At 32.7% G+C, this 21,669-nt stretch overlaps 1 protein-coding gene across 2 annotated transcripts in view; it reads right to left on the reverse strand.

Moving 5' to 3' along the window:
• Window positions 1-21,669, reverse strand: part of LOC100371914 (protein tweety homolog 2-like) — a 64,634-nt gene that overhangs the window by 22,019 nt on the left and 20,946 nt on the right. For both annotated transcript variants that reach the window (XM_002733229.4, XM_085502290.1), the window contains exon 2: window positions 6,693-6,856. In XM_002733229.4, the coding sequence (XP_002733275.1) occupies window positions 6,693-6,856 (164 nt within the window). The remainder of the gene's footprint in view (window positions 1-6,692; window positions 6,857-21,669) is intronic.

Below are 21,669 nucleotides of genomic sequence, written 5' to 3' on the forward strand. Positions count from 1 at the left end.
TTAAATATTTAATGGTCTGAATTTGTAGGAAATGTGTAATAATATTTGAAACTTTAATGATTTTAATGTAGCTGAATGAGAAAAAATGTTATAAACACTGCAGCATACATATAATGTCAAGGCAAACAGTTAAAATAGCTAGCATAACAAAAACCCAGGGGAAGGACATATCATTTACATATAATGTTGGCTACTTGGAGAGTTGATCTTATGAAGAGAAAGACCACACATGTGATGGCATGCACTGCCAATAGATCATGCACATCCAGCATGTCATAGCTGTGATGTATGATTTCAGAAGATGGAAAAATCAGCATGCTCCGTTTGATACCCACTGATGTTTTGAATCGTATCAATTTATATAAATATTTTGATTGAAAATTGGATTGAAGGCAGGAATTTTGTTTTTTAAATCGCAATCAAGGTATTGTATGGGGTTCAACATGGTACATGCAATTGCAGTCATAAATATATTCAATCTTTGAGACAGCAAGTACAAAATCACACTCAAATCGTATTATAGGTTGAATATTTTTTTTCATTATTTCTTGAATTTGGTTCATATATACATGTATATACACGGTACAAATATAGCTGCAAAAAATAAACCACAAAATTTACGTCCATCATCGTGATCATCAATAACAATCTCATGAGCATAGCTGCTCAGATATGTTGCAATCGAACTTTTTTCGTACTTCGTTATATTTATTTGGTAATACATTTATTATTTGGGACAATGTTTGTTTTACTATCAAATTTTAATGTCATTAACAAATTTGTCCATTGTTTAATTCAAATAACCACAGTCCCCCAACAACTGTGAAATAACCACTGATACTGTAAATTTCTGATTCAATACAATGTATCTAGTAAGCATCAGCCGCAGAGACTAAACAGAAATATTTTAGCAGGATTGTGCTACAGTCTGTTGAAACGCGTACATGCATGTAACAACATCTCGCAAAATTGTCTAATAAAAATGCCAGACATAAAGTTAACATAGTGTAACCACAAGAACCTTGCCCCCTGACAACATTATTTCCTTGCAGTACATCACACGCACTGCAGTGTTCTCCCCAGGATGTAAACAGCGTGGCGGTCCCGCCACAGTGCTTCGATTTGCCGCCACACCGGTCTGACACCGCCACGGTGATTAGCAAGACTGCCACAGTGCTTTTTTTCATTGGGGGATCTAGTCACGCTGGTCGGCCTGACCGGCACTCAAAATTAGCGACCACCACGGAAACGCTTCCGACTATTGTCATATTGTTATTATACTTGCGTACCGACTGACACGCATCCTGCCAGTCGTGGATAATAATTTGTAAACAATAGACATAGTCGCGTGATGTGGTAGTGGCTTTGAACAATACAAGTAAATTTTGTAAAATTAACACCTCTTTGTTTGTAAGTAAATATTTTCTGACGATAGACTCAGTCTTTAGTTTGAAAGCTAAAATTCTTTCAAAATCAATTCCACCCGATATAACATGGGAAAATCGGAGTTCACGATCAGTTTACGCTACTCAAGAAAAAAATAACGTGTTTATTGCGTTATTGGGTAAAATACATTTGAACTGTTATCATCGTGAATTATGTAAAAACTCTTCTTTCAATACTTTTTTTACCTTTTAAAAATTTCTAATCACCTCTTTCGAAAACCATCATGCAGTTTCCATCTGAAATTCATACCAACACATCGTGCTACAACATTGCTTTACTTCCGCAATGTAATTTTTATGATCACGATCATTCGGAAAACTTCGGGTTCTACCGACATTACCATGCGGCATTCTGATTGGTAAATGGAGTTTTTGACCCACCGGGTCAAAGGACACATGCCGGTCAACTAATGCGTCATAACTATCATGGCGGGTCTGTGTTTTTCACCGAAGTGATCGAGTGATCAAAAATAATTTCTCCCAATAAAACTAGCTCAAATTTTACGTTTTTTCATATAAAAAAAAGTAGTATTTAATTTTTGCATGGCATCATGACCGAGTAAGAGAAATTATTGGTATAACCAATGTATAACATCGCAAAGTAAGTTATGTCACATCGTAACTTCGATCGTTTGGAAGTGTTATTTGTTCGTTCATTTACTGTAAATGTAAACGTTAGAAGATGATGGTCGGAATAATAACCAACAATCCGCCAAATAACTACATGGTCAATTTTTTGAAGGAGAATTTTGTAGTAAATAAGATCATGAAAGTGGTGAACATAATCCTGGCTCAAACGTTTCAAATGAGTTTCATTTAACCTTTTACAATTTATTTGTTTCTTTTTAGTCTGCAGCATTTGCATTTCGAGAATGTTTCATTTTTAAATTCAAACTCTTCTAAATTGTGAAACGTAATATTTTGACTCCAAAAAAAAAATATTTTCCCTGTGACGGAGCTCATTAATATTACAAAAGTGCACAAAATAAAATTGTTTATAACACTGTGTGAACCAAATAAATATCTGCCACTTTGTTTTTAAAAATATATGTTGTTTATTGTGTGGGTGTAAATGTGCTTTGGTCAATTTCTATTATTATGTAAACGATATGCAAATTATATGCAAATTAGGCCACCACAGTGGTTTCAATTCCTGGGGAGAACACTCCGCAGGACATGTGTAAATCTATATAATTCTGCACATGTCATCATTTGATGGCAGAAGCAAGAGGTATTAGTATGACTGTCGGTTCAGGGAATCCATGACTGATGGAAATTATCACTTCCTGCGCCAGGAAGTCGAATAGCTGTTACAGAATAAGAATCTGGAAATACGATCAACCACTTTGCACGAGACAAAAAATGACGAAATCTGCAGCAGGGAGGTTTTCATCTCCACGAAATGAATAATAGAGCATATACTATAAATGAATTGCATGAAAAATTTTCATTGAGAAAGGATACTATGTCCAAAAAGTCTGGTTATATAAAATAATTACCAAAGACTTTTTTCGAGTGCAAAGTGTCAACATTTTTTTTTGTACTGGTTTCTAAGGTGAAAATATATCAAAATTTTGCATGGGATGAAAAAGTCGTTATTGATATTAATTTAAATAAAGTTTACAGTGCAATGATTATTTTGTATTAAATACAATGAGAATATATCTCCCATAATGCATTGCATATATGTGCAGTAACATGCTCAATAGTTCTAAATCTGTATTCAGTTTGAACTACCTTAAATTGTAAAATCTAACATTTTGTGCCAAGCGTACACCACACATAACAGCCTTGACAATTCACGTAAATGCCATCACACACTAAAAACATCCATTATAAAAAGCAATACATCAAATCAAGGCAATGTAATGGAACATTCAGACATTTTACAATTCAGCATGCAATTCAGCTCCATAGGGGACCGCTTTTCACAGCAAAATAAACAGGTTTATATGCACTAGGCATTCACAATGCTATTAACACACCTTCAATATCCTTAGAAAACAACACTTAATTTATCTTAAGAGGTTATTACTGTCAAACCCACAAACTAGTTTCAATTCATTCCCCAACAAAATTCCAAGCAACTACACTGAATATTAATTGTTATCCTTATCTTTTGATCAACATTTATTCAAGTGCTTTACAATTTTTATTATTAATCTAACAATCTGGGACATGAACTCATAGATATGTCATCATAAATTGAAGTCAAATTTTATGAATTTTGAAATGACAAAGTAAGTGCATTTACATCATAATTAGACTCCAAATATGCAATGCTGTATTTTATAGACAACCTTTCAGTTTCCATTAAAGTTTAACAACATCTAAATCAGCGAAAGTGTTTTCCTCCAAAAACACTCTGTCCCACTGAGCATGATTTGTATGTTTGTTTGTTTTTTTGTTTCTGAAGGCAAAATAGTTTTTTCTGACAACATTGGAAAGAAAAAAGGCACTTGACCTTAGTAACTTGTCTGGCAGATTCCAGCCTACATGTATTACAATCAATATGCATGTTGTTGATTCATTCTGTAATCTGATTTAAATCTGATGTATGGACTAATATTTTATTTTTTTTTATCAATATTATTTATTTTGTTTAAATTTTGACATTATTTTTATCATTTCTAAATGGTTTTAACATTTTCTTACCCGATGTACAAAATGATAAAATGTTAAAACCATGTAAAATGATAAACAAACAATAATTTAAAAATTAAAACAAAATGTATACTGGTATCAATATTAATTGAAAAAAATAAAAATATTAGCTTGTACACTACATCATATTTTAATCAGATTGATTGATTTTCGTAATATGTGAAGAATTGGTTAAACAAGCAACTCATAACAGGAAGTGAATCCAGTAGCCATGTTTCAGTTTAGACATAAGTTTAAGCCATAGAGCATAGACGCACACAAACTACCGGTATGGCATGGTTGGATTACTAGAAACACCCCGTTTATTTTAAGTATTGCATACAACTTGGACACAGATACTCCCTGTACTGAAGTATATCCACTTAGATTAGCGGTGTGACACACAAGAATTTTGTCTCGTATGTTTGCTTCCATAAATGCAGACAAAGTCTGATACAGGGGAGTACAGGTTACAAATAAAGACGTCTCCAAGGGAGCACCAGACAGCGCGATCATTGACAGAGACGTAGAAAAGGTCGGTCTATGTAGTGTCTGAGTGCATACTTTGCGGTATCTTTTTAAAATTATAATATACATATTCAACTATTCGGCATAGTACACAGGGTTTCTGCGAGTGCCGCCATACATCATGCAGATACCCGGTTGGATGCAGACAATTACAGTATTATAACATTTACAGTGAGTGTATACCATATTTGCTGAACTAGAAGCACATCATAGAATCACACATTAACCAAAAAATTGTATTTATCAAATACTGGGCTATGACATTTCAGCTAACAATTTTGTCTGTTTATACACCACTCATTCACATATTAAGCACTAATTCCTTGCAGCTCTATACATCTATGCCCCAAAGCTGGAAGATTTTAGCATGGATGAATTATTTCCTATTATTGTTTCAAGTAATGATTTTTTCATTCTTAGCATTTTTGCAAAATTTTATTTCTATATTCTTGATATGTTTTAGTACTGTAAGTTTTAGTTATTCTGAATGTTTTGTTATTGTTATTTTTGGACTTTACTCAAGATTTCATTGGTACGTTCCAAATAAAAAATTCTATCTATCTACTAAGCACTAATATGGTAATTATAATCATCTTTTATTCTCGCAGCGTGATAAGACAATGATGTACGTACAACGTACTTATATTTGTTCATTACTGACAGTGACAGTGAGGGCCAAATAACTGATCAGGAAACCCACTATCTTAGCAATTTCCTTGTAACATTGTAACATTCTCAGTGATGTTTGTTTCAACTTTGCCTTTAACCATTGGAAGTCAACATCCCTCATTAGCATACAGAAAGTCTCACTAAATTGTAAAATACTTGATTTTAGCTGGAATTAATTTTCGCTTTTTTGGTGTTACATATGGAATTTATTTTCACTGATTTTTGACGAGTTGAATGTAAAATATAGGAAAAAAAAGTATATTCGCTGGATTTTATTTTCACTGAATCATTCCTTCAGTGAAAATAGCAAAAATTACTTCCAAGTGAAAATAAAGTATTTTACAGTATTTGATGATGGCGCTTGAATTTGTTATGAAATAGTATGCTTGTAATCAAATAACTCACTGTGTTCATAATGTAAACACTCACAGTAACTTCATTTTGAATTCAAATCCATAATTAATACCATTTCAAAAATGACTGCGAATTGGAAGTGACAGCGCCAAAGTCAAAACATCGCTGGAAATGTTCCTCGCAATGTTGGAAGGAAAACTGTCAGGCAGATTTTCCTGATCTGTTTATTTTCGACACCCACAGCTCTTAAACAGTGCTTAAAAAGAACGATCAGCTGTTAGAAAATTAGAACTACAGAGTATACATCTACTACATAATTTATATGCATACCACAAAGATCACACACGTCAGACATTTTTTGCCCTCAGGGTCTAACCACCTGTTTGTGGGTTTAATTCAAAACCCTCAGTATGACATTCATTGGCTTGTCAGTTTTGGAGACTTTCCAAACACTGTACCACAACAGATACAATTCATGTTGATTATGACTACAATGGGAAAACAATTCATAAACAAACCACAAAATTGCTAATTGCTTCACAACAATACATCATTAATAGATAAACATTCCATTCTTAAGATGAATAGAGATTAAATAAACAATTATTATAGATACAATTTGGTATTATATGATTATAGAAGGTACTAATCGATCTAGATTTTACCCATAACATCACTCTGCTTTTACAAGAATGTTTTTTTTTTATTGAATACCTATTTGTGCACAGATCCTCAACAAGGGAGGGTGGGAGGAGGCTAGGATAGACTAGATGCCGTCAGGTCAGTCTGCACATGCAAGATTCCATGGTTATGTACCGAAGTCATAGAGGCAGCCAATCAGTAGTGACACACAATTCTGTGTCGTCTACGTATTTACAAAGCGATTCACCAGCGATTCTTGAGTGAACTGGAAAGAACACTCTGAATGGCTGGATTCCAGGCTACAGCTAGGGACTGTGATTTGTGTAAGCAATAGTAACACACATTTATTTGTAGTGGAAAATTAATTGCTACAAAATTACTCAGAAATTTGTAAAAATTGCTAATACTTACAGACAAAGCACAGTAAATAGTAGAAGAAAACATTTCAAGCAAGGTATTCTACGTTTGGGTTTTGGGTGTCGGCAGCAGCAGCACCAGCAGCAGAAATACACCAAGAAGAATAGTAGTGAAAGAAATAAAAAAGCAATTGGAATAGCTCCCCAGAATGTCAGCGCCTGGAAAAAAAGATATGATGAAGATTAGAAAATTTTGATTCAGGTATGAAAATGGTATGCAAAGAAGATTTTGTGAGAATTGAAGTCATGCAAATTGAGAGATACCGGTAATCACATTATCACCAATATACATTTCTAAAAAAAATCATCCAATGAGCGAGTCTGTGAGAAAAATTATTCGGGTTCTTCTCAACTGCTTTTATAGTGTTTTTTGCAAAGTGTGTATTGTTCCAAAGTGTTGCGTTTTGAAATACAGCGATATCAAACCACAATCAAATCCTTTCAAATGAAATGCCACTGGTTAAAATATGTTTGATGAGTGCATGGAACTCACAAGATCATAGGATCTTTTCCCAAATCACCAAACATACATGTAAACAATGAAGCATACCCTCATTCTTATAGAACTTTGATTCTATGTAATATATATAATATATATATTTTTTATAACATGAATATAAAATTTGTGAGTTTCAGGTGTACATGTCAACTTGTAAATTATATTCATTTGAAGTAGATTCACAACAGGCACTGTTATGACAATTAACTTGGACACCTGTAATTAATGCCACTTAAACTCTCATAGTCGGTACATTAAAATAAATTTAAGTTTCCTTTGTGCTGGCTTTTCATTCAAAGTTAGATTATGTATTTTCTAGGCGAACACATTGAGGCAATCCCGCTACTGATTGATTTTTTTCCACGCTCAGAGAACAAGTATATAATCAGCGCATAACAACTCCCAACAGTGCAAGCAGTACTTAAAGGCATCCATATTGCATACCCTATCAATACCGTATTGTCCCTTTGGACATTTTCTTTAATTCCAATGTTCAATTTTAAACTGTAGTAAAATCAGTTGAGAAGTTCAGGAGTTTTGTAAAGAGATTGAGCAAGTGCTACTCGTTTTGGCAACTAAGGATATTTTCGGTGAAAATCAGGTGCATCACATTTTTTGCGGTATCACTAATAAATTGTAAATCAGTTACTGTAAAATACTTTATTTTCGCTTGGAACTTATTTTTGCTAAAGGAATGATTGAGTGAAAATAAAATTGTGTCAATGGTCAAAGTACTGTAGAATATGATATTTTCGCTGAAGGGCTGCTTGAAGTGAAAATAAAATCCAGCGAATATACATTTTTTCCTACGCCTCACATTCAACTCGTGAAAAATTAGTGAAAACAAATTCCATACATAACACCAAAAAAGCCTTTTCAGCGAAAAATTATTTCTAGCCAAAATAAAGTATTTTACAGTATTATGTTTGTTTTTTAAATGTAGGTATAAGTATAGATAGTAGTATAATATAAAATGTGTGTATGTTGGTAAAATGTCACTGTAAAACAAATTGTGCAAGACCATATTTGAATTATGTGTGAAAAACCAATGCGTTTTTGATAGTCATACAGGACCCATAGTGACACTTGATGGTATGGGGGGAAGTAGCTGATGTACAATGCAGAAGATAGAGGCATCCCTGGGACGCATCTCCAAAAACCATCGCCGCTCATATGTATGCATCCCATAATGCAATTGGGTAATGACATCATTGTAAATGTACAGCCCTAACCCACACCCCAAAATCCTGCTTCCATCCCTGAATGATGTTTTCAAAATAAAACGGCAGGTCCAATGATATTTACACAAGTACACTTTATCATTCACCTAGGGAGACCCATAACCCAAAGTGAGGCTATGTAAATTTATAGTACATAAATAGCCTGGAAACAGAATATCAATGTGTGAAGGGCTGGCAAAATTACTCTTAAGTAAAAAGATCAATTAAACAGGATGATTAAAATGCAATCAATTTACAAACTTCCAATTTACATTTCATTTCTTGAAAATTTGAATCTTTCATGCTGGAGCACATTTGGCCAGGATAACTACTAGCCTGCTGTGCATTGCAAATGAGACTGTGAAGCCCTTAACGAGTGATTCCAATCTCTCCCTATAATCATGTTTTAGAACAGATCAATGTTGGGACCGAGATATCAGAACTCAGGCAGACAAGTGATTGAAAACCACAGTGGAGCATGTTATTACCTTATCATCATCTGTTTTTATCTTATCATACGGAAGAAGAGGGAATCAACCTCAGAGCTGACATTTCTCATTTCTTAAAGTGATCTCAGAAAGCCTATTTCACTAAACAGCAAGTGCATCAAATTGAGGATTTGAAATTAAATTGACCCTCCCCCTTAACATGATGCGCAGAAGGCTGGAAATACGGATATGAAATAAGCTACAAGAAAGTGACTAATATATTTCTGTTTGGAAGTGAAAAAGAAAAATTAAAAAGCATGAAATTGATTTCCTTCTTTGCATTTATGACAATGAAGTTTTTCTCAGCTAGCAACTTTTACAGTCACTCCAACAATATTTGTAGATGTGGCATCCACCAATCATAAGAGAGGTATATAGACAGGTGAAAACAACCGGATGTAGCATCTACCAATCACAAGAGAGGTAGACAGATGAAAACAACCAGATATGACATCAACCAATCACAATAGAGATATATAGACAGGTGAAAACAACCAGATGTGGTTTCCACCAATCACAAGAGAGGTAATTTTATATAGACAGGTGAAAACAACCAGATGTGGCATCTACCAATCACAAGCGAGGTATGCAGGTGAAAACAACCAGATGTGGCATCTACCTATCACAAGCGAGGTATGCAGGTGAAAACAACCAGATGTGCCATCAACAAATCACATGGAAGATCCACTAAGTGTGCACAATAAACTGCAGATATCATTAATCTCATCTGTTGGCATACAGAACAAGTGTTGCACAAACAATTTCAACATACATCATTCACAAGACTGGTACAAAATGTATGTACCTGCTGCAACCTTCAACTCAAGTTCATAGCTCTCAGTTTCATTAAAGCTACTTTGTAGTACCAAATACCAATTATATTAGGACGTTATAATGACAGTAACAAATGATAGTTGACATGCTTAATGAACCAACTTAGAAGTTACCAAGCATTACCCCGGTACTTTAGTCTTCATTCTGAAGAGGTCAAAATTCAGAACCTGAATGATTACTAAGGTAAATCTGCATTTGTTTTAAAATGTCACATAATTGAATGTTAAAATTTTCCTATTATATGGGGTAAACTACAACACCAACATTGAGGTGTTCAAGGTTCACATTTAAACACATTCTTTCATTTACGTTAGACACAAACGTTCGCACCATGCAACACGTTTTTTATTGTCATATTTGGCTGTTATTCTTTATTGAATTATTACTAAAAGAAGAGAAATGATGTATAATGATAACATTATAATAAGCAGCCTATCGGCTGAGATAGCTCCGCTGTTAGAAATGCACATTTCAATTAAAGAACTGAAGACATCATCAGAAAATGAACAATATGTATAGTATCAAAGCAATCGGACTTTACAGTTTTTAACAAGAAGTCGAAAATATCACTTTCTACCAAAAATGACAAAAATATTCACCAAAATTAGAGAACTAAAGATATCATCACGAAATGAACAAATCTGAGAAAGGTCTACATGTAGTATCTATATATGTAATATCAAAGCAATTGAACTTTTGGTTTTTAACAAGAAGTCGAAAATATCACTTTTTACCAAATATGACAAAAATATTCACCAAAATTATAGAATCCAAGATATCATCACGAAATGAACAAATCTGAGAAAGGTCTACATGTAGTATCTAAATATGTAATATCAAAGCAATTGAACTATTGGTTTTTAACAAGAAGTCAAAAATATCACTTTTTACCAAAAATTACAAAAATATTTACGAAAATTAGAGAATTGAAGACATCATCACAAAATGAACAAATCTGAAAGAGGTCCACATGTAGTACCTATATATGTAATATCAAAGCAATCGGACTTGTGGTTTTTAACAAGAAGTCGAAAATATCACTTTTTACCAAAAATGATAAAAATATTCACCAAAATTAGAGACTGCAGATCTAGCCTGAGGTGGGGGAGGGAGTCTTCTGAAACAAACAGCCTGTATCTACCTGAATGTAGACCTAGCCTGAATTGGGGAGGAAGTCTTCTGAAACAAACAGCGTGTATCTACCAGACTTCAGATCTAGCCTAGGGTGGGGAGTAAGTCTTCTAAAATAAAGAACGTGCAATCATCCAATTTCCATTAAAAAAACAATAATGTGCAGTTATTAAACATGAAATTACTCGTTAAAAGAATAATAACCAAGAAGCCATAAAAGAGCCTACCAATACAGACACGAAAGTTTAATATCACCCATTATTCATTATCACTAATAAGTGACATATTATTAAATATGAATATTAGCACACAATGTTGAACGCAAATTCATATTTTGGGTGATTCTCACATTTCAACAAGAGTTTTACCATAATTTCAATAATAAGTCGTGCAGTCGATAAATAATCATGTCTTGAATATCATATAATATTTGTCTTAATCTTTAAATTTAGTAAATGTATTTTGCTTATATGCACTCACTGAAATGAATGAAAATCACATTAAAACAAATAGAACATGACAACGCTTGAAGGTGCTTTATGCGACAATGTATACCTCTAAGTTTGTCAAAAATTTGTTGTTTTTACTTAAAGAAATTAAGAGAATTACATTTTCAAGTGAAAAATGCATGTGTAACAACAAGAAAAATATGAATGGCAGTTTATTTTAATTACAACACTGGAGATATTACTGCCAATCAACAACAATATCTCTCATTATCTTAATAGTCATGCATGAATGTTTCTCATTGCACAGAAAGGTTTTTACAAGCTTAAATAGGCACTAATATTAATATAGTCTTAGAAAGAACACTTCAACTGATGGGCACTGAATTAGATTCGCATCCTATTTTAAGACAATACTGTAAAATGACTAATTTTCACTGGGTTTAAATTTTGCTGATTTACCATTTCAGGCATATTCAGAGGGTTTTAAAATAACAGTTTTATCATTTAGATAATGTGTTCTATGCTAAATTTTACATATTCACTGGGTTTTAATTTAGCACATTTTCCAGTCAGCGAAATAAGCAAAATTAAAACCCAGTGAATAATTAACTCCTTTACAGTACGTGATACTGAATAACTGTTGTTATTATTAGAAAAAAAGAAATAATCTTGATGATCAATTTTGCCATGTGTACAATGTGGGCGTAGTCAAATCTGAAAAATTGACAAATACATATTCTAAATTATAGTACAAAATAGTATATTTATTTTTTTTGAGGTTATTGTACTGTATCTGGTGGATTAGAAAAGAAAAATTATAGAATGAGACAGCAATGACTAGCAAAGCTTGATAATTATTTTATTTTTACCTTGGCCAAATGCTGGTAACCTTGTTTATATTTTCATTATGTATTGCATAATTAATCTTGGTTACCATGGTGATTATTTTAATTACAATATAGAAGCCCAGCAAAATTTAGTATAAACATTTGTTTTTCCCCATAGTTTATCATACTTCATTGATAGTTATCTACAATTTCATGTGGAATTTCTCTTTTTATGAAAATTGTAAAGTTAAAATGATAAAACACCAGTACAGGTGGACCACATACTAAATATATTACAAGTACCACATTGCTAACCTAAATAGAAAATTAATAATTCATGTGGTTGGAGCATTTTTGTAAGTAACCACCCTGTCAATGCAAAAATTCCCTTATGGAATAACATTTAGGTAAATAAACCCATGTAATTGAGCTTATCTTTCCACCAGATTAGCTGCCAGCTGGCAAAGACTAATCTGTTTTCACTTTTGATAAGATAATTGCTACATGTACAGTCATGATATTTATTTTATGTCATCATTCACTCTGTTTATATTTTCCAAGGTGTTGATGGAATTTCAAGTCATCTTGTGCAGCATACTAGTTTATTTTCATAGCTGGAATTGATTGTTTGCTGAACAAAGAAACTATAATATTATATTTGTAATAAGATATGCGCAAAATATACAAGTTCCCACACAAATTCAATTTCATTGGTTTTGAGCTTCTATAATAATAATCAATTAAAAAGAACAAATAATTAATACTCACCCACCAACACCCCCACTCTGGTATTAGTATACTGTAAGAGCAGTAATTTCACTATTTTGATCAAATTCACTACTGGTAGATTTTAAATTCACAGATCTTTCAGTAAAACAGAGAGTTGTTTTGTAAATTTCTGAAATCACATGAATTCAATTCAACAAATTTCACTTATCAGGAAAAAATAGCAGTATTTGAACGTAGCGAATAATGATTGCGTTTATAATATTCAGTATGTGCATTCAGTAAAAGCTTTTTAACAACTTGTTGTTTCATTATATCATTTGCCTAATGATCGGAAGCAAACCAGAACTATATGATACATTTCAAAAGTGTGGTACGGTTGTCAATTGGATCTAAATAGGTCTGAGGTATAGAAACACATAGATGTTCTTCCTCTCCAATTTCAGGCATTATTGTATTATTATCTGTTTGATTTTACGGTATTAGTTACCATTGTTGTTTCAGTGTCAATCACTTTTTAACAGCAACTCATGAATATTGTAAACTGTGAGAATTTTTTGCTATCAATTTCATGCTTTAACCATAGATGGTACACTAGTAGTAGGGTTTATCAGTGTTCACAAACATCACTTTTATTCTGTCATAAGGGCAACAGTGAAATGTTCACAGCTACAATAATTTGATGTTTAACAGCGTTCACCAAGGTCACATTTACTCTTTCTTAAAAACCACAATGAAATTGTTGACTGCTAGAAAATGTTGCGATTTTATTTTGCTATTTGATGCTTAACAGCGTTCCCATCGGTCACATTTACTCCTTCTTAAAAACCCCAACGAAATTGTTGACTGCTAGAAAATGTTGCGATTTGATGGTTTAACAGAGGCTGAAAGACCACTGTAATGTTCACTACCAGAAAATTTTGCAATTTTCTCCAACCAATGAAAATGTGCGAAACTACAACAGTTTACATTAATTAATCAAGGAATTATATGCCAGACGACAAAACAGCAGGGAAACTTCAATTGCATGGTAAAGAATATTGGGTCATGCAGTGGCCAATGAAAGTCATGCTGGGATCGTTACCATACAAGCGCAGTATGGGGTGAACACAGAACATGAAACATACAAAAATATGCATAACCATTTTCCTCACTTGTCTGATGATGCAAATTTGGGTCAACTGTTTCTTTTCCCAGTGATACAATTAACATTCCCATAGCAATTCTTTCAGGGACACACTCAGTTATGTGCCACAACTACATGTATGCATGAGGTCATCATGACAATAGTACAACATGGCAAGGTATGTATGCTGTACAGTGGTTATAGTGGTCTGCAGCATCCATAATACAATTAAACATATTTCAACAAACAGTTTCATTTTACTGTTTCTATTATCAGAGACATAAACCTAAGGGGTAGACCATTTGAAACTGGTGAGGGGAAATGTGAAAGAAAGTCCTCAAAGTTAACATTTTGAATTTAAATTCTACCATCTACTCACCTACAGTTTGTAGTTTGCCAAGATTGTAAAAAAATTCTGCGTTCTTTCATACACTAAAATGCATGATGGAGAGAATACTGTAATTTCGAAATACAGGGGGAAAAATTGAAAATGCAATGAACATCGATTTGATAAGAGTCTAGAGAGTCACAATAATATGTGAATATGTCAACTGGACATGATATACTGGTAAACTTGAACATTTCAAATTGCAACAATTTAATACTTTATTGTATCATATTGTACATGTAGGTTATTTCCAGCAACTTAAGGAGTCTTGGATGTGTTCCACACCAGGAGATACAATATATTCACTCCGCTTTGCTCTACTGCCCTTTCAGTATTCATACGACAAAATGAAACAGAATCTGTTGATGGGGAACAATATTAAATAATTAGGTTGTTAAAATATGTTAACACCATCTTATTAATACTGTTTTATTATTAGGTTCTGAGAAAAGAACTGAAAAAATATTGATTAATCGAAAATTTGCTTGACGTAATATAAATTCTGAGTAGGAAACCGGTATATTAAAAGAGTTAACACTTGGATGGCAAAGAGCTATAATTCTTATATTTGAAAGGAATGAGTTTTGTAAAATTGTTCTTGCGCATTAACTTTATCAACATGATATTAAAATAGCAAGTGCTTTTATCAAACACAAAAAAATAGAACAAAATTAGAAAATTCTATGTTTTTGGTATAACTGGATTGATTGACCTTCAAAACTCTGTATTGATTATTATGTCATTGCCGCTTTTTTGAAGTATTACAATAAGCGATAAAAACATTGTATTTAGTGTACATGCATATAACAATACATTCCACCCTTCATACATGTACATGTATGATCTAATCATATTATCATCTGCCAAATGAATGTCGCTGCAAAATTACATTCAACCATTTCAAATGTGTACGATTCACAATTTGCTACGCTATTCCAATTAAATCTTCTCTTTCTCAATAGACCCTTGAGAAACTAGACCGATAAAGATATTTGATTTGGAAAACAGAGGTCTTTTCATAGTCTGTGTGTTAATTAAAAATAAGAAAATGGTATCCAATTTAGACAGTTTGGTTTATAAAAGTACCGCTGTACTAGTTTTATAGCTTAAGAAATTTACAAAGTGTTCGACAACAAATTTGTGCTTCATTTCCTTACTTCAATAATTTGTTCCGCAATACATACAATTATAGCACACTTTGGCACTATATAACGCTGTATGGTGCTCGTAATAATACAGCATAAAATTTATGCGCTGTTCAATATATTAATAATTTAACTCAAAAATGCATCAGCCAATACCACAAATTAGATTGGATACAAAAAAAAATTCATTTTGAGAAAAAAACATCAAATAGTCTAAGAACTATGAATATTTTTTAAATACAAATTGTACATAATTACTATAGTTTAAAGCCTTTTTAATATTAAACTTATATATTGCCTGGAATACAATTCATATTAAAATGAAGCCATGCATGAAAAAGCAATACAATTTATGATGAACAAAATACAACACGTGTACAACACAAGTATCATGTACATATACGTTAGTAGTATTCTGATGGCCAATGAACATCAAGACAAGGAAACGTATTGCCATACTGGGATGATTCAAATAAAACAAATAAACCATGATCAATCTCCAAACTATAAACGATCTACAGTACTTTTAATGAATATTAATATTTCATATTTTTCCTTTAATATGATATATACAGTGCAATACACAATTCCATCCTGGCTATCAGCTAGCGTTAACTTTCAGGTACAACTCATTCTAAAATGCAGGACTCGTCAAAAGCATGTATATTAAAGCAGGTAAAATGTGTTACCATAGAAACAATAATAGCTAATTGCTTAGTAATCAACAGGAGTTGAATTTAATAGTTAAAGGCTTAATAGGATCAAAGAACCTACAATATGATATGATAGAATGGGATATTATATTTTGACCCATTCATGGAAGGTGCTTTACACAAATGAAGCCTTGAATTAAATTTTAAATTGATACATACTTATCTCATTCTTTAAACTCAAAAACCGGAACAATCAGATCTCTAGACTGTTCGGGCTAAGACAGCAGAATTATTGAAATATTGTAAACTACTTAAATTTTACTAGAGACAAATTATAAACAAATTTTATAATGAAAATTTCATCATGCTTCTCACAGAGTCACAGTGACATTTCACTGGGTTTTCCAAAACAGAGTCAGAGGGACTTTAATACACAGAATTTTGTCCTTATGAACATCATTATAAAATCACAAAAATTCTTAGTACTGGTAGTGAAAATTAAATAGATCACAGTATGTTGCATTGTGAAGATTATTGATTATGATAATTGAACTCAATATAATGCAGTTGAAAATTCAAATAAATATGATACAGACACAAACAAAGGGGGGAAGAGACCAAATAGACGGAGGCAAGATTAGAGATGGAGAATAACAGAACACAGGAATGGACCAGATCTACATATAAATCATTTCAGCTGGAAGAAACATGCATCATTTATCATTTTCATAATGAATTGAAAACAAGATATTAATTTTATTAATATATCAAGATATGATGGTTATCTAAAAGTACATGCATTGATGACTGAAAATAATTAATATTAACATTGTTTTATAATAATGAGATTTTAATAATTTTATTTGACGGATGGTGTATGTGTGCTCAATTATTAGTTTGTCCTCATGTATTACTAGTCTGAGGTTTGCCTACATGTACGGTCAAGTATTACGATGCCCAGAGAAAAGATGCTCAGTAAGCATAGTAAAGCAGCAAAATAGCCTGGCAGATACCATATAAGTATTTATAATTCATCTTTCCACCGAGTTCAACATGCATCATTCAAACAGCATTTTGATCAATTGCGCAGCTCATCTCAAAGCTTAGACAATTAAGTCATTGTTTCCAGTAAAAAAATAATATTGGGTACCCATAACTCCTCGATTTTTATTTGCTCTTCATTATTTATTTGATAGAACCTTTCACTTGGCAAAATATCAGGAAATTGTAGCGCTTTTATAATTTCCACATTTTTTATGAGTTAGCCATTGTCAGGAGTCCATCTGCGAATAATATACCAATCACAATAATCATGATAATCACACGTTCACCACTAACAGGTCTTATTGGACACACATGCACACAATTATAACCTACGGTACTTCAACAGATCTTGAATTTGACCTATGATCCCATGCACTAAAAGTGTTGCCCTACAACAAAACTGTTGATAAATTTGTTTCAACAACCAGATACATGTACCACAGTCCCTCTATCCCCGGTCTAGAAACAATCATTGTATTAGGTGTGAATTGGTCTCCTTCTCTGGCAAAGGCGCATTGCGGGTGTGGGCAAGGCATTGTCACGTGATCAGTACGTGATTTGACATCGTCAGTGTTATGTATTTTTTTTACAACTTAGTTGTTTATTCCAGAATTCGTACTTTTTCATATAATTTTTTAATCAGGATATCTGTATAAGGTCATATTGTAGCCGGCGAGTAGTTCTTTAATTCATCTATTTTACCAGCAGCGACACATTTTCGCAACAAATTTTCATACCTATACCCAGATATTTGTCGTTTTTGATTTTGGGGTGATTGAAATTAACTCAATTTTATTTACCATACTTCTCCGCGCGAAACCAATATTTGTCTTCGATTTTGACATTTTATGATCGAAACATATCATTAAAAATTGGTGGGCTGATTTGTTATTTGTCACACCACATTTTATTAAATGGATGCTTTTTAGATCGTAAATGCAAATGGCGACGTTTTGAAATGACAATGTACTCAATTCTGTGCTAAAAAAATCATTTATATACAAACATTGAAGCATTGTTATATACTTTTGCATAGAATAAAGTCATTAGTTGTTGTATAGTTGACTTGAACTGTTATGAACCCCCCAAGAATCAGAAATACCACAGGTTTTTCGATCGACTACGTTAACATGAACGACGCCATTTTGACAAGATTTGTTTGTCAGCATGTTGGCACGCAAAGTTTTCTTTCCTATTAAAACGGGAAAATAAACATAATTCCCGATATTAATCTTTGAATTGCAGGAACTGGATGTTTATGAGTTGGTAGGCTGGTTGTGATGCGTATCAGGGTTCAAAAAACCCAAATTTCATAGTGATAATTTTGTTTACATGTTTGTTTACGTTGTGGTTGCCCGAATTTGAAGTCAAAGTGAAGTCATACAATGAGGTATCGCTTTGCATGACGGTAACTTTTGAAGGTATTGTAATCTGTCTGACTTCCTGACTTCCTCGGCCCGCGTGTGAACGGTTTGTTTACCCGCACTGCGGTTCGAGACAAAAGAACGCTAGTTGTTTCCAGACTGGGGATAGAGGGACTGTGCATGTACTCACTACAGATCACTATCAGATATGATAAGAAATGACAAGGGACTGGCAGACTAACAAAGTGTACTAATTATTAACAACCATTGCCAAATGTGGAAATGCATGATTTCACAGAAACTTTCATTACAAAATGCGGCAAACAAATTCTTCAAAAAATCTTTTACTATACACATAAAACAAAAACTTATTATTAACATTGATTCTTTTCACAGAACTTTTATTAGAATTGTTAACTGTTAATCTGACAATTTCACGAAATTGTGGGGTGCTTTTCATTTTTAATAAATTATTAACCTTGTTAGGCAACCAGAGTCTGAAAATTTGTTATCTACTTGTATTCTGTTTTGCAAGTGTATAATAAGTAAAGACAGGATGACTAAAACATCACATGATATAAACACATTGTTTACAGTATAATGCAGTGACACTGTTTGTTTAGTTTTACTTGATTTGTTCTATTTTATGTCCAAATTAATAAGGTCTTCAAAATCAAAATCAGTGTATTATATTTAAAACCAGAACTGTGCACATATTAATTAACTTTATTGAATAAATTGAATAAACCATAGGTAAATGCGCTACTTCTACTGAGACAAACAATCGCAAACTATGAAATCAGCTAGTTAGCACAACAGGTTGAAAAGAATATATCTTGTGTTGTATTCACGGTACATGACAATTACGGTAAAGTCACACACAGTCCCTGTTGTGTAACAAAACTGAAAAAAGTCATCCATTTCGAATCAGAACTTTAACAAATGCATGTCAACACGTATGACTTGATGTACAACTTACATGTAAAGTTTGATTGCAATCAGTCATGGCATGTTAGGAATATAGCTCTGGAAATATTTTTTTTTTTTTTTTTTAAAATGGCTATGAGCTGGCCATTTTGAATCCAATTTGAAAAACAAAAATATGTGCATCAAGTCTGATTAAAGTTTGCATCAAGTCTGATTATGTTTGATGTGTTCATGCACGACGTAGATTTGATTTGAAAATGGCAGTAATACTTAATGTCATTCGGCCATCCTGAACTGGATCATCAAATGAATGCAAGTGTGACATGATGTAAGTGTGAAGTTTGAATGTAATCTATCAAAGGCATGTCAGAGATACAATACAGGTAGACAGATGGGCGGACAGACTGATGGATGAATGCATAGACTAAAAAGTCACATAATCAAAGAAGACTTAGAAAGAACTCCTATGTGATGAGAGTATAGAAGGCATATTTAAAATTAATTCAAAATTTAAGATTAGCCTTTCAAACAAGAAGCTTGACAACTAATATTAGTCTGCTATTTGAAATGCACAACATGAAAACAATGTGATCCACAGTAATGAAGTTTATAATACTTGCAGATAATAAATTTGATTGTAACATCTGTAGTTTGCAGTTTGATTTATCAATATGCATGTTTTCAACATTAAACTAGTCATGTCTGTGGATTACCCCAGAGCATCTATGTACTAAATTTCAATGAAACTAAACAGGTCATTAGCATTGTCCTCATGTTCCATTACAATGTGATGACCTACTCTTAAAAAGTGGTGAAAATTAAATTATTATGCAAATTATGTAATAAAAATATTGAGAAATTTAAACCCAAAACACATCAGATCTCTGCATTGCCCTAAAACATTTACATTGTATGTGCTAAGTTTCAGTGAAATGTGATGATCAGTACTTAGAATATAAGCAGAAAAAGCTGAAAATTGACTAAATATTATGCATGTATTTTTATCAAGTCTGCATATTATTCAAGAGAATCTAAATACTAAGTTTAATTGCAATCCAACTATTGGTTCTATAAATACTTGTGAAATAGACATACCAACATAATGTACATGTACATAAGTCGCATACATACAAACACGGTAACCACAAGGACTTCCACTGTGTGTGACGCACACTGGAGTAAAAAAAATGTGTTGCTTATTTTTAGTTATTTTGGATTGAGTTATGCAATGAATACTACCGGTAACCCAAACTTTCAAACCTACTTATTTTTTTTTTACAACCATAACAAAACAGAATAAATATCCAAATGTGATACTGTGAGAAAGAACATTTGGCTGATATCCAGCAATAAATTACAAGATGTTTATTGGTAATAACTACAAGAATATAGGATAAATGATTATTTGAGTGCAGAGAAGACAAATATACAATCACTCAAGGTGGCCGGCAGATGCTGGTGGGTTTGATACAGCTTTCAAATGGATATTGTATCTATGCTTCATTTTTTAAATAACTCGACCAGCAAATCCCTCATCGAAAAAAAATATGAAATAAGTAACAGATAATCTGCTTCCTTGCGACATGAATACAGCGATGCCTTTGGCATGGAGACTGCTGCATACATTGTCATGGCAACCACATTCATTTCGTTAAAATCCTTTAGGGAGATGGCAAACAAAGCTTACTGCACCAAAACAGTTTTATTACTACAAGTATTTCTGGTTAAGCTCCACTGTTCAACTTATAATAGAGTTACATTAGTTACATGTACCTAGTGTATAAAGAATTGGCGTAACAATACTATTTTGTCGTATGAAAGAGGACTTTTTCGTAATCTATTTTACTTGAATCACTTGCAAAAAAAAACCTGTCAATGTATATCATCTCAGCAATGTCTCAATAGTGTACAAATTATTTCCGGAAGATAATTGTAATACTAGTCAGAGTGTGTGATTAACGTAATTTGAAAGAAATTTTTTTTCTTTTATTGTCTATATCTTAGACTCCTTTTAGTATTTATCAAAAGAGCTCCTCAGTTCATGTCATAAAAACAAAAATATTAACCAAATTTAATAAATGAAGCTGATATCAGTAAACCACAGAAGGAGAAGTTACGCAAGAAGACATGCCATTGTTGTAGATTTTACTT

This window comes from Saccoglossus kowalevskii, chromosome 8 (genome assembly GCF_978046115.1).
Source record: "Saccoglossus kowalevskii chromosome 8, keSacKowa6.1, whole genome shotgun sequence".
Classification (NCBI taxonomy): Eukaryota; Metazoa; Hemichordata; class Enteropneusta; family Harrimaniidae; genus Saccoglossus; species Saccoglossus kowalevskii.